Raw genomic sequence first — 14,614 nt, 5'->3', positions numbered from 1 at the left:
AAATTAGGTTCAGTCCAGAAGGGTGGGGTGAGCAGGGGATGTATCTGTGTGGCAAGTGCTTCATGTGCGGAATATTCATTTTCTCTGTGCAGTGGAGCTGGGGTTGGAGCCATCCCTCCAACTCTGTAGGCTCAGCCTTGGGAAGGTGGTGGGGTGGCCTGCAGCCAGCAACACTGTGCACATAACAGCATCGACATGATGAGTAATTTCTTCCTCCCCTGAACTGTCTAGTAAGTCCAAGATTTTTAAACTTGCAGGCAACTGACTGACTGTGATGTCCGGTTGTTCCCTGCTTTTTATGCATCATGTTGCAGAGAACTAACAGCTGTTCCCACCCACCAATTCCTCCTCTCCTCTAAGCACATACACTGCTTCTCTGTCAACAGCCCACTGTGGGGAAAGGAAAAGTCATATTTACTCCTGCACCCCAAATTTTAAGTTACTTTCTCAGTATCCTCCTCTGCTCTGAACATAGGGGGAGACTATAAGAAACAGTGTCCAGCCCTTGATGACCGGGAACTGCTGGGGACGGGAGACAACAAGTCCACCCTAATTTGGTGGTACAAGACATACACCACTGGTTCTGAAAAATTCTTCTAACCTAGAGAAATAGGTGTTATAAACAGGGAATTAAGCAAAATGTTGGATGCTATAGATCTTTTAATTGTCTTAATTTTTTTTCTATTATTAAACTACAGGCTGTAGATTTCTTAGTTCTCACAGAACTTCTATCATTTTAAACTAACTTGTATTAAAAAAAAAGGAAAAAAAAAAGATCTTAAGTAGGATGTTTTGTAATATTGCCTCACCCTCTTCTGTGATGGGTAATGCGTTTTATTGGTTGGGATTTTCTGTTTTTAAAAATGTAACACTTGATTTTTTTGCCAAGGAAAAAAAATTAAATATTATTCCAGTGGGGGAAAAAAAAAGAAAGCTGAAGACATAACAAGCTCTCTCATCTCCCTCTAGTATCCATTTCTCCAGGTGTCTAAGGCTCAGGGAATCTGGAGACTCTAAGTGATGCCTTTAGAGGGGAAAGGAAACTAACTTTGATCTCATAGTTCTGAGTTAATATTGTATTTTTGTTACTCTGTGGAAAATAAAACATTTTTAACAAAAAAAAAATTGTTTAGCCTAAGGCTTTCTCAATATACTATTCTCACAGAATATAGAATAAAGAAATTCAGGTATTCAGTGTTAAAAAAAAAAAAAGATGATCATAATTATTGTCAACATTCACTGAGCATTTTCAAATGCCAAATAAAGTCTTAAGAAATTCACAAATATGATCTCATTTAAGCCTCACAAAAATCCCATGAAGTAGGTAATGCTGTCATCCAAACTCCAGATGGAGAAACTGAAGCACAGAATGATCAAGTGAGTTTCCCAAAGGCCCAGTAATTCTGATAAGGAAGTGGTAATAGCAGTGTCATCTGAGGGAAAGGCCAATTTGAAGGGACAGCACTTCTTTAGGGAATTCCTAAATTAGGCCAACACATTCCAGACCAAGTCTTCCTCTTACAAACCTAGAGATTCTCTTTAAACAGTGTCCAGGAATAATAAATAAGATCTAAACCAAGAGAATGAAGTGAACCCAAACACAAAAATCTGACTAGCCTCACTTCATTAGTATCAGCTTTTCAAATCAGCCTCAACTGAAGGCGCCCTCCCAATTACTCCCACAACTTCGCTTTCAACTCCTGCTATCCTTCCTATATTCCTGATTATACAGCTCTATTCAAGAACAGCAAGGCTGCAATAGGCTGAAAAGTGAGGGAGGCTCCAGTCCCCTCTCTACTCCTGAGACATCCCACAGAAAGCCCATTTTCTCCACATTGCCTCCTGAACTCGTCTTCATCTGTGTGAATACTTTACATCCATTATGTTTCAGGAAATGTCAGACCCTCTATTCATAAGCATTGCTTTTGTATTCCTTGCATGATCTAGCAAAATGTGAGGTATACTGCTTTTGTATTCCTTGCACTATCTAGTAAAATGTTTGCTCCTAGCAAAATAGGAGGTACTTACTAGTGATTGAAATATGAATAGCTTTGTATTTCCACTTTTTTGTACAACTATATTTTATTTATAGGTATTCTGTTTGTCCTACCAAAACCCTAAGATTGTAAGTTCACTGATGGAAAAGATAATTTCTTTGCACAGTATTATATATTTGATTTTAAGAATGAGGTTAAGCACTTTAAGTTTAGTGGACATAAATTACTTCTTTTCCAGAAGTACTAAAATCATTCTATATCTTTTTACAATCAGTTGCCTAAGTAAAATCTAAGCTTGTAGAAAACTATCCTACTTTCTTACAATTCCAAATTAAAGCACATGAAACACCTCTTTGTCCACTGTAAACACTGGATGGAACAAATGTGAAAACCATTTTTAAAAATCTGAAACATAAAAGTACTTTCCTTTTCCCAAAATAGCGAAGGGTCAAAAAGCTGTTATAAATGGCAGGGGGTGGGGGTGAACTGAACCAATAAATGTAAATACAAATGTAAAAGTAAAAGTTGAGCATAAGATTGTTAGTATGTGTATATATTTATTGATCACAGCAATGGAAATCAAAGATGAGGAATTTGGAATGAACAAAAGTGTTTACTACCATTAAAATGCTTAACTTCATATGAATAAAATATTAAAAACAAAAGAAAATGTGAAAAGAAAAAACAAAGATCAGATCCGTGTACATTACAAAAATAACCGTAAGTGAAGTCTTTCATACCTGTAAACATGGCATGAAAATAAGGACTACAGGCGGCCAGCACCACTCTATGAGCAGAGATTTCCATGTCTTCGGCCACAAGTGTGACATCGCAGAGCAAATTCTGACTGTTTACGAAGCAGAGGGGAGAAAAAATATAAGATGATACCAGTAATAAATGTACTGAATACCGTGTGCAAATTACAGTTAAAGTCCACTTTTCTGAAGTTGAGAATAACTTTAACAGCCAACCATTAGAACAGCATCCTTAAAACTGACCAAGTATGTAGAAACTATTTGTGACAAAGGCTCAATGTACCTTGGGCCCTCACTCAGAATCTTGCCTTTATTTAATAGAGAAATCTTTCCAAACTTGATTATTGATGTCTCAACCTAAAGGAAATTATGGGCAGCAAACCATCAATGGACTGTAAAAGGGGAGGTTGTTATGAATTGAGAACAAAAATGGCAGCTGTGGCAGATGACAGTCTGACATTAAGAAGAAGTAAAAATAACACTCACAGAAAACTAAACTGTGTCAGGGTACCAAAAAACATGACTGTGGGTCTCAAGCAAAGATAAAATTATATTCAATTCTATTCATCACCTGCTGCTTAAAAGACACTTGAGCATTTGAAGTTTATCTTAATCAGAATATTTTACCAATACAAAATATTGTAATCCTCAAGGCCAGAAAAGATTACCACATATAAAACTAAAGAGCATTTTGTTGCCTTATACCATTATTCAGCAACCCTAATGATAGATCCAACTATAAAATAGCCATTTTAATTAAAAAACATGCAGTGAGCATTTTTACATGTTATATGGGGTGCTAGATCAGACTCTTCAGTAAAATTAAGAATGTCACAGAATAGATTTTTGGCAAAAAAGGTTGCTGACACTTATTTCAAAACAGGCAAGAATGTTCTGAGTCTAAAACCTACCTTGCTGACAATTATAACCATTTTCATGTCACTTATGGCTGAAACTGGTGTGGTGAAACCAGAAGTCCTTTCCACACCTCAAATCTCTGAGCACTGTATTTATGTGTATGTGTAAAGCGTACTTAGGTCACACTTCCCCTCGCCCTCCAACTATTACACCTATTTCCTACCAGGGCGGCCTGCCTACTTCTGTAATTTTCTGGTAGCTTACAAGCAACACTTTTGTACAAGCTTAACTAAGTTTTAAAATTTTTCCACTTGTCTTCAATGCTTACAAACTTGTTCCTGTTGAGTTCACACCAAAACTTTCTGAGATCCTAATGGCGTCTATTCTCTCTTCCATCTATGAGAAACTGTCAGCAAAAGGAGTATGCAGTACCAGTGATGACTGCATTCCAGGGTCTCACTGTTGATGAACTTGCTGTGCCATTTAGACTGAAGGATGGCTCATGGGTGATACTGACTTAAAGGCTCACAATGCTGTATGAGACATAAGGCAGGTCCCATATGAGAGTCATAAAAGGTGGCACAATGTCACTAACTTGTAATTCCTACAGGTTAGTGTGGAGAAGTGACAAAGTCTGTCGTCTGCTCTGAGAATATAAAATCACTCTGCAATTCCACAAATTCCGTAGGTTCACAAATAACCAAGGTGGGAAAAGTCAGTGGTGTTTTCAGGAGGATACTATGAAGGAGATTTATCTGCATGTATAATTTCATTTAATCCCCACCACACTCTTATGAAGTATTATTATTATTATTCCTAAGTTATAACTGGGGAAACCCAGTCATAAGATGAATAAACTTCCTAACATTCCCCAACTAGTGGCAAAGCCAGGATTTAAATCCATGGAGTGTGACACCAGACCTCTTAACCACTACACAAAGCTGTGTGGTGTGGTTTTAAAGATTAAAGCTTTAATGTGTTAAAATTTGAATAAAACATAGAATAGAAATTATAAATAAAATAACTATTTATTATTTGACATACTATATACTAGAAACTACCTTTCAAGTTCTATATATAACTTATAAAAGGCCCAATTCTATTGGATTTTTAGCACTGACCCCACAACACTTAGAAAAATCAAATAAAGTTTATTCATTCATTGGACAAAGCAGAGCAAGATCATTTCTGCCCTTAAGGAGGCTAGTGGAAAGGACTGTCAATGCAACAATTAAAGGATCAAGTGGAAAGCACCATAATAAAGAGCATCTAAATTAGACGGGTGGTCAGAAAAGCCTTCCTTCAGCTACTGACACTAAGCTGAGTTCTAAAACCAGGAGTTAGCAGGATCTAGAGGGAGAAAGAGTACCCCGAGCAAAGAGAACAGTATGGGCTGTGGCATGGAGACCTGAAGCCGGAAAGCACAATGGGGAACCGTGGAACAATAAGAACAGAGAGAGAGAAAGGTGTGAGCGAAGGAGAAGAGGGAGGAGGACAGGAATCAAGCAGAGTTCACACCGCCTTTCTAGAATAGGGGCATCCAGATTTTTCTATTGTGGCCTGGGGATTTGGACATAACTCAAACATGAGTCAAGTGCATCTTTATGCCAAATCTCCTTTTGTCAGAATCCTTTCTAGTGCTCCAATTTCATGATGGAACTTAAGTGGAATTATACTTGAATACTTCAAAAGCAAGTAATTAATTACATTCAGCTTCAATTACAATTACTCATTGATCCCAACTGTCTGGCATAGCACATGATGGCTGACACATAATTAGCTCGACCTTACTGGTTTATTAGTTGATATGAGTTAACCAATAAAGTTAAAACATTGCCAAAATATTCTGTAAGCATACCCTGGGTCAGGTCACACTGAGTTTAAGGGCCACATTACAAATCAATAACATACTTAATTTTAATGCTTTATTTTTTATCTTTTGTCTCCAGCAATAACATATTTTAAAAAGTACATGAGGAGGCGGGGCAAGATGGCAGACTGGTGAGCTGTATGTTTTAGTTACTCCTCCAGGAAAGTAGGTAGAAAGCCAGAAACTGCATGGACTGGACATCACAGAGCAATCTGACTTTGGGCATACTTCATACAACATTCATGAAAACGTGGAACTGCTGAGATCAGCGAAATCTGTAAGTTTTTGCAGCCAGGGGACCCGCGCCCCTCCCTGCCAGGCTCAGTCCTGTGGGAGGAGGGGCTGTCAGCTCCGGGAAGGAGAAGGGAGAACTGCAGTGGCAGCCCTTATCGGAAACTCATTCTACTGATACAAACTCCAACCATAGATAGACTGAGACCAGACACCAGAGAATCTGAGAGCAGCCAGCCCAGCAGAGAGGAGACAGCCATAGAGAAAAAAAACAACACGAAAAACTCCAAAATAAAAGCGGAGGATTTTTGGAGTTCTGGTGAACATAGAAAGGGGAAGGGCAGAGCTCAAGCCCCAGCTCAGGCCCTGAGGCGCATATGCAAATCCCGTAGAAAAGCTGATCTCTCTGCCCTGTGGACCTTTCCTTAATGGCCCTGGTTGCTTTGTCTCTTAGCATTTCAATAACCCATTAGATCTGTGAGGAGGGCCCCCCCCTTTTTTTTTTTTTTTAATCCTTTTTTCTTTTTCTAAAACAATTACTCTAAGAAGCCCAATACAGAAAGCTTCAAAGACCTGCAATTTGGGTAGGTCAAGCCAAGAGCAGAACTAAGAGAGCTCTGAGACAAAATGCAATAATCCAGTGGCTGAGAAAATTCACTAAACACCACAACTTCCCAAGAAAAGGGGGGTGTCCGCTCACAGCCATCATCCTGGTGGACAGGAAACACTCCTGCCCATTGCCAGCCCCATAACCCAGAGCTGCCCCAGACAACCCAGTGTGACGGGAGTGCTTCAAATAACAGGCACACACCACAAAACTGGGCGTGGACATTAGCCTTCCCTGCAACCTCAGCTGATTGTCCCAGAGTTGGGAAGGTAGAGCAGTGTGAATTAACAAAGCCCCATTCAGCCATCATTTCAGCAGACTGGGAGCCTCCCTACACAGCCCAGCAGCCCAGAACTGCCCTGGGGGGACGGCACTCACCTGTGACATAGCACAGTCATCCCTCAACAGAGGACCCGGGGTGCACGGCCTGGAAGAGGGGCCCACTAGCAACTCACAGGAGCCATACACCAATAACAAGGACTTGTGGGTCAGTGGCAGAGACAAACTGTGGCAGGACTGAACTGAAGGATTAGACTATTGCAGCAGCTTTAAAACTCTAGGATCACCAGGGAGATTTGATTGTTAGAGCCACCCCCCCTCCCTGACTGCCCAGAAACACGCCCCATATACAGGGAAGGCAACACCAACTACACACGCAAGCTTGGTACACCAATTGGACCCCACAAGACTCACTCCCCCACTCACCAAAAAGGCTAAACAGGGGAGAACTGGCTTGTGGAGAACAGGTGGCTCGTGGACGCCACCTGCTGGTTAGTTAGAGAAAGTGTACTCCACGAAGCTGTAGATCTGATAAATCAGAGATAAGGACTTCAATTGGTCTACACATCCTAAAAGAACCCTATCAAGTTCAGCAAATGCCACGAGGGCAAAAACAACAGAAAATTATAAAGCATATGAAAAAACCAGACAATATGGATAACCCAAGCCCAAGCACCCAAATCAAAATACCAGAAGAGACACAGCACCTAGAGCAGCTACTCAAAGAACTAAAGATGAACAATGAGACCCTAGTACGGGATACAAAGGAAATCAAGAAGACTCTAGAAGAGCATAAAGAAGACATTGCAAGACTAAATAAAAAAATGGATGATCTTATGGAAATTAAAGAAACTGTTGACCAAATTAAAAAGATTCTGGACACTCATAGTACAAGACTAGAGGAAGCTGAACAACGAATCAGTGACGTGGAAGATGACAGAATGGAAAATGAAAGCATAAAAGAAAGAATGGGGAAAAAAATTGAAAAAATCGAAATGGACCTCAGGGATATGATAGATAATATGAAACGTCCGAATATAAGACTCATTGGTGTCCCAGAAGGGGAAGAAAAGGGTAAAGGTCTAGGAAGAGTATTCAAAGAAATTGTTGGGGAAAACTTCCCAAATCTTCTGAACAACATAAATACACAAATCATAAATGCTCAGCGAACTCCAAATAGAATAAATCCAAATAAACCCACTCCGAGACATATACTGATCACACTGTCAAACACAGAAGGAGCAAGTTCTGAAAGCGGCAAGAGAAAAGCAATTCACCACATACAAAGGAAACAGCATAAGACTAAGTAGTGACTACTCAGCAGCCACCATGGAGGCGAGAAGGCAGTGGCACGATATATTTAAAATTCTGAGTGAGAAAAATTTCCAGCCAAGAATACTTTATCCAGCAAAGCTCTCCTTCAAATTTGAGGGAGAGCTTAAATTTTTCACAGACAAACAAATGCTGAGAGAATTTGCTAACAAGAGACCTGCCCTACTGGAGATACTAAAGGGAGCCCTACAGACAGAGAAACAAAGAAAGGACGGAGAGACTTGGAGAAAGGTTCAGTGCCAAAGACATTCGGTATGGGTACAATAAAGGATATTAATAGACAGAGGGGAAAAATATGACAAACATAAACCAAAGGATAAGATGGCTGATTCACGAAATGCCTTCACGGTTATAACGTTGAATGTAAATGGATTAAACTCCCCAATTAAAAGATATAGATTCGCAGAATGGCTCAAAAAAAATGAACCATCAATATGTTGCATACAAGAGACTCATCTTAGACACAGGGACACAAAGAAACTGAAAGTGAAAGGATGGAAAAAAATATTTCATGCAAGCTACAGCCAAAAGAAAGCAGGTGTAGCAATATTAATCGCAGATAAAATAGACTTCAAATGCAGGGATGTTTTGAGAGACAAAGAAGGCCACTACATACTAATAAAAGGGGCAATTCAGCAAGAAGAAATAACAATCGTAAATGTCTATGCACCCAATCAAGGTGCCACAAAATACATGAGACAAACACTGGCAAAACTAAAGGAAGCAATTGATGTTTCCACAATAATTGTGGGAGACTTCAACACATCACTCTCTCCTATAGATAGATCAACCAGACAGAAGACCAATAAGGAAATTGAAAACCTAAACAATCTGATAAATGAATTAGATTTAACAGACATATACAGGTCATTACATCCCAAAGCACCAGGATACACATACTTTTCTAGTGCTCACGGAACTTTCTCCAGAATAGATCATATGCTGGGACATAAAACAAGCCTCAATAAATTTAAAAAGATTGAAATTATTCAAAGCACATTCTCTGACCACAATGGAATACAATTAGAAGTCAATAACCATCAGAGACTTAGAAAATTCACAAATACCTGGAGGTTAAACAACACACTCCTAAACAATCAGTGGGTTACAGAAGAAATAGCAAGAGAAATTGCTAAATATATAGAGACGAATGAAAATGAGAACACAACATACCAAAACCTATGGGATGCAGCAAAAGCAGTGCTAAGGGGGAAATTTATAGCACTAAACGCATATATTAAAAAGGAAGAAAGAGCCAAAATCAAAGAACTAATGGATCAACTGAAGAAGCTAGAAAATGAACAACAAACCAATCCTAAACCAAGTAGAAGAAAAGAAATAACAAGGATTAAAGCCGAAATAAATGACATAGAGAACAAAAAAACAATAGAGAGGATAAATATCACCAAAAGTTGGTTCTTTGAGAAGATCAACAAGATTGACAAGCCCCTAGCTAGACTGACAAAATAAAAAAGAGAGAAGACCCATATAAACAAAATAATGAATGAAAAAGGTGACATAACTGCAGATCCTGAAGAAATTAAAAAAATTATAAGAGGATATTATGAACAACTGTATGGCAACAAACTGGACAATGTAAAAGAAATGGACAATTTCCTGGAAACATATGAACAACCTAGAATGACCAGAGAAGAAATAGAAGACCTCAACCAACCCATCACAAGCAAAGAGATCCAATCAGTCATCAAAAATCTTCCCACAAATAAATGCCCAGGGCCAGATGGCTTCACAGGGGAATTCTACCAAACTTTCCAGAAAGAACTGACACCAATCTTACTCAAACTCTTTCAAAACATTGAAGAAAATGGAACACTACCTAACTCATTTTATGAAGCTAACATCAATCTAATACCAAAACCAGGCAAAGATGCTACAAAAAAGGAAAACTACCGGCCAATCTCCCTAATGAATATAGATGCAAAAATCCTCAACAAAATACTTGCAAATCGAATCCAAAGACATATTAAAAAAATCATACACCATGATCAAGTGGGGTTCATTCCAGGCATGCAAGGATGGTTCAACATAAGAAAAACAATCAATGTATTACAACACATTAAAAACTCAAAAGGGAAAAATGAATTGATCATCTCAATAGATGCTGAAAAAGCATTTGACAAAATCCAACATCCCTTTTTGATAAAAACACTTCAAAAGGTAGGAATTGAAGGAAACTTCCTCAACATGATAAAGAGCATATATGAAAAACCCACAGCCAGCACAGTACTCAATGGTGAGAGACTGAAAGCCTTCCCTCTAAGATCAGGAACAAGACAAGAATGCCCGCTGTCACCACTGTTATTCAACATTGTGCTGGAAGTGCTAGCCAGGGCAATCTGGCAAGACAAAGAAATAAAAGGCATCCAAATTGGAAAAGAAGAAGTAAAACTGTCATTGTTTGCAGATGATATGATCCTATATCTAGAAAACCCTGAGAAATCAACGATACACCTACTAGAGCTAATAAACAAATTTAGCAAAGTAGCGGGATACAAGGTTAATGCACATAAGTCAGTAATGTTTCTATATGCTAGAAATGAACAAACAGAAGAGACACTCAAGAAAAAGATATCATTTTCAATAGCAACTAAAAAAATCAAGTACCTAGGAATAAACTTAACCAAAGATGTAAAAGACCTATACAAAGAAAACTACATAACTCTACTAAAAGAAATAGAAGGGGACCTTAAAAGATGGAAAAATATTCCATGTTCATGGATAGGAAGACTAAATGTCATTAAGATGTCAATTCTACCCAAACTCATCTACAGATTCAATGCAATCCCAATCAAAATTCCAACAACCTACTTTGCAGACTTGGAAAAGCTAGTTATCAAATTTATTTGGAAAGGGAAGATGCCTCGAATTGCTAAAGACACTCTAAAAAAGAAAAACGAAGTGGGAGGACTTACACTCCCTGACTTTGAAGCTTATTATAAAGCCACAGTTGCCAAAACAGCATGGTACTGGCACAAAGATAGACATATAGATCAATGGAATCGAATTGAGAATTCAGAGATAGACCCTCAGATCTATGGCCGACTGATCTTTGATAAGGCCCCCAAAGTCACTGAACTGAGTCATAAGGGTCTTTTCAACAAATGGGGCTGGGAGAGTTGGATATCCATATCCAAAAGAATGAAAGAGGACCCCTACCTCACCCCCTACACAAAAATTAACTCAAAATGGACCAAAGATCTCAATATAAAAGAAAGTACCATAAAACTCCTAGAAGATAATGTAGGAAAACATCTTCAAGACCTTGTATTAGGCGGCCACTTCCTAGACTTTACACCCAAAGCACAAGCAACAAAAGAAAAAATAGATAAATGGGAACTCCTCAAGCTTAGAAGTTTCTGCACCTCAAAGGAATTTCTCAAAAAGGTAAAGAGGCAGCCAACTCAATGGGAAAAAATTTCTGGAAACCATGTATCTCACAAAAGACTGATATCTTGCATATATAAAGAAATCCTACAACTCAATGACAATAGTACAGATGGCCCAATTATAAAATGGGCAAAAGATATGAAAAGACAGTTCTCTGAAGAGCAAATACAAATGGCCAAGAAACACATGAAAAAATGTTCAGCTTCACTAGCTATTAGAGAGATGCAAATTAAGACCACAATGAGATACCATCTAACACCGGTTAGAATGGCTGCCATAAAACAAACAGGAAACTACAAATGCTGGAGGGGATGTGGAGAAATTGGAACTCTTATTCACTGTTGGTGGGACTGTATAATGGTTCAGCCACTCTGGAAGTCAGTCTGGCAGCTCCTTAGAAAACTAGATATAGAGTTACCATTCGATCCAGCGATTGCACTTGTTGGGATATACCCGGAAGATCGGAAAGCAGTGACACGAACAGATATCTGCACGCCAATGTTCATAGCAGCATTATTCACAATTGCCAAGAGATGGAAACAACCCAAATGTCCTTCAACAGATGAGTGGATAAATAAAATGTGGTATATACACACTGGAATACTACGCGGCAGTAAGAAGGAACGATCTCATGAAACATATGACAACGTGGATGAACCTTGAAGACATAATGCTGAGCGAAATAAGCCAGGCACAAAAAGAGAAATATTATATGCTACCACTAATGTGAACTTTGAAAAATGTAAAACAGACGGTTTATAATGTAGAATGTAGGGGAACTAGCAATAGAGAGCAATTAAGGAAGGGGGAACAATAATCCAAGAAGAACAGATAAGCTATTTAACGTTCTGGGGATGCCCAGCAATGACTATGGTCTGTTAATTTCTGATGGATATAGTAGGAGCAAGTCCACAGAAATGTTGCTATATTAGGTAACTTTCTTGGGGTAAAGTAGGAACATGTTGGAAGTTAAGCAGTTATCTTAGGTTAGTTGTCTTTTTCTTACTCCCTTGTTATGGTCTCTTTGAAATGTTCTTTTATTGTATGTTTGTTTTCTTTTTAACTTTTTTTTCATACAGTTGATTTAAAAAAGAAGGGAAAGTTAAAAAAAAAAAAAAAGAAAAACAAGGAAAAAAAAAAAGATGTAGTTCCCCCTTGAGGAGACTGTGGAGAATGCAGGGGTATTCGCCTACCCCACCTCCATGGTTGCTAACATGACCACAGACATAGGGGACTGGTGGTTTGATGGGTTGAGCCCTCTACCACAGGTTTTACCCTTGGGAAGACGGTTGCTGCAAAGGAGAGGCTAGGCCTCCCTATGGTTGTGCCTAAGAGCCTCCTCCCGAATGCCTCTTTGTTGCTCAGATGTGGCCCTGTCTCTCTGGCTAAGCCAACTTGAAAGGTGAAATCAGTGCCCTCCCCCCTACGTGGGATCAGACACCCAGGGGAGTGAATGTCCCTGGCAACGTGGAATATGACTCCCAGGGAGGAATGTAGACCCGGCATCGTGGGACAGAGAACATCTTCCTGACCAAAAGGGGGACGTGAAAGGAAATGAAATAAGCTTCAGTGGCAGAAAGATTCCAAAAGGAGCCGAGAGGTCACTCTGGTGGGCACTCTTATGCACACTTTAGACAACCCTTTTTAGGTTCTAAAGAATTGGGGTAGCTGGTGGTGGATACCTGAAACTATCAAACTACAACCCAGAACCCATGAATCTCGAAGACAGTTGTATAAAAATGTAGCTTATGAGGGGTGACAATGGGATTGGGAAAGCCATAAGGACCACACTCCACTTTGTCTAGTTTATGGATGGATGAGTAGAAAAATAGGGGAAGGAAACAAACAGACAAAGGTACCCAGTGTTCTTTTTTACTTCAATTGCTCTTTTTCACTCTAATTATTATTCTTGTTATTTTTGTGTGTGTGCTAATGAAGGTGTCAGGGATTGATTTGGGTGATGAATGTACCACTATGTAATGATACTGTAAACAATCGAAAGTACGATTTGTTTTGTATGACTGCGTGGTAAGTGAATATATCTCAATAAAATGAAGATTAAAAAATAAATAAATAAACAAACTCTGGAAAAATCAAAAAAAAAAAAAAAGTACATGAAATCAAGAGAGATATGAAAAACCTTCTCATCTTTCAACTAGTCTGTGTACCTTGAGTCTAGCCCTACCTATTTCCAAATATTCATGTTTACAAGAAGGTAGAGAGGGCTGAAGATAAAAAGTCAGCAATATAAATAAGAGAAACTTGTTTTAGCAGCCCAGAATCTGGCATGATGAGTTTCTGAATTGATATTCTCATTATTTGAAATTTAATAAGGAAATGGACTACAGAAGGAAAAAGCTTTCAGAATAATGGAATTTTTAAGTCGTTACTTAGCAAAGTTCGCGTTTATCTATTATTACATCAAACATCCACAAAGTGTCTACTAGGTGCCAAGAACTATGTCAGGTACTACAATAGCACAGTAACAAACAAGATAATGTCTCCAACAGCAAACAGTTTACCGTCCAGTGGGGGAGACAGACAAGGTAAAAGGTAATTACAAAATGCAGCCAGGACTATTAAGATGGGACAAGTGTGGGGTATTAGGAATGTACAGGAGAGGTCAGCCCCAACCATAAAGGAAAGCTTCAGAGAGGAAGTCACTTTTAAGCTCAAATCTAAAGGGAAAAGAAAAGCAGTTAGGTCTCACGTAAAACCATTAAATGGCACAGAAAAAAGGCACTCTGCCTCCTAAACCAAACAGTATCATGAAACAACAACAAATGACAATGAAACAATAAATGAAACAATAACAAGTTCTCATAGGAAAAAAAACTGCTTAGAAAATGAATGAAACATGCCTGAACATGCTAGCACACCCTTTGGTTTTTGGATAGAAAATGAGTGAATTTCATTAGACTAATAAAACATATCATTGCTTTTAAAATACACAGTGTATATGTTCTTAAAGTCAAATGTGCCACAGAGCTCTGAGATATCAAGAATAGTTATTAGTTCTATGAAACACGAAATTTACTTTCTACTGGGAGGATGGGGGGTGATTGGGAGATTCTATGGCATCTGTCTACCTCTTTTCCTCAAGGTGCCAGGAAAAATCCGGAGACACTTCCTGCTACATGGAGCAGAATTGGAATAACACCCAAGGTGCCAAGCTGGTGAGGTGAGTTGTTAGCCAGAGTCCACTGGGCAAACACAAATCACAGGCTGAGAATCTAGAAGGAGCAAGACAACCTCAAGCAAAGAAAACAGTATGGGC

General features: G+C 38.8%; 1 protein-coding gene across 2 annotated transcripts in view; it reads right to left on the bottom strand.

The window, feature by feature from the left end:
* KLHL2 (kelch like family member 2) overlaps nucleotides 1-14,614 on the bottom strand; it is a 141,378-nt gene that overhangs the window by 107,558 nt on the left and 19,206 nt on the right. The window contains exon 3 of one of the 2 annotated variants that reach the window (XM_037830960.1): nucleotides 2,738-2,844. In XM_037830960.1, the coding sequence (XP_037686888.1) occupies nucleotides 2,738-2,844 (107 nt within the window). Of the gene's footprint in view, nucleotides 1-2,737; nucleotides 2,845-14,614 lie in introns of those variants that run through there. The other variant, XM_037830961.1, reaches the window with a different exon arrangement.

Source organism: Choloepus didactylus, chromosome 3 (genome assembly GCF_015220235.1).
Source record: "Choloepus didactylus isolate mChoDid1 chromosome 3, mChoDid1.pri, whole genome shotgun sequence".
Classification (NCBI taxonomy): Eukaryota; Metazoa; Chordata; class Mammalia; order Pilosa; family Megalonychidae; genus Choloepus; species Choloepus didactylus.
Note: the sequence above shows the minus strand (reverse complement) of the source record. Positions and strands in the feature narration are given on the sequence as shown.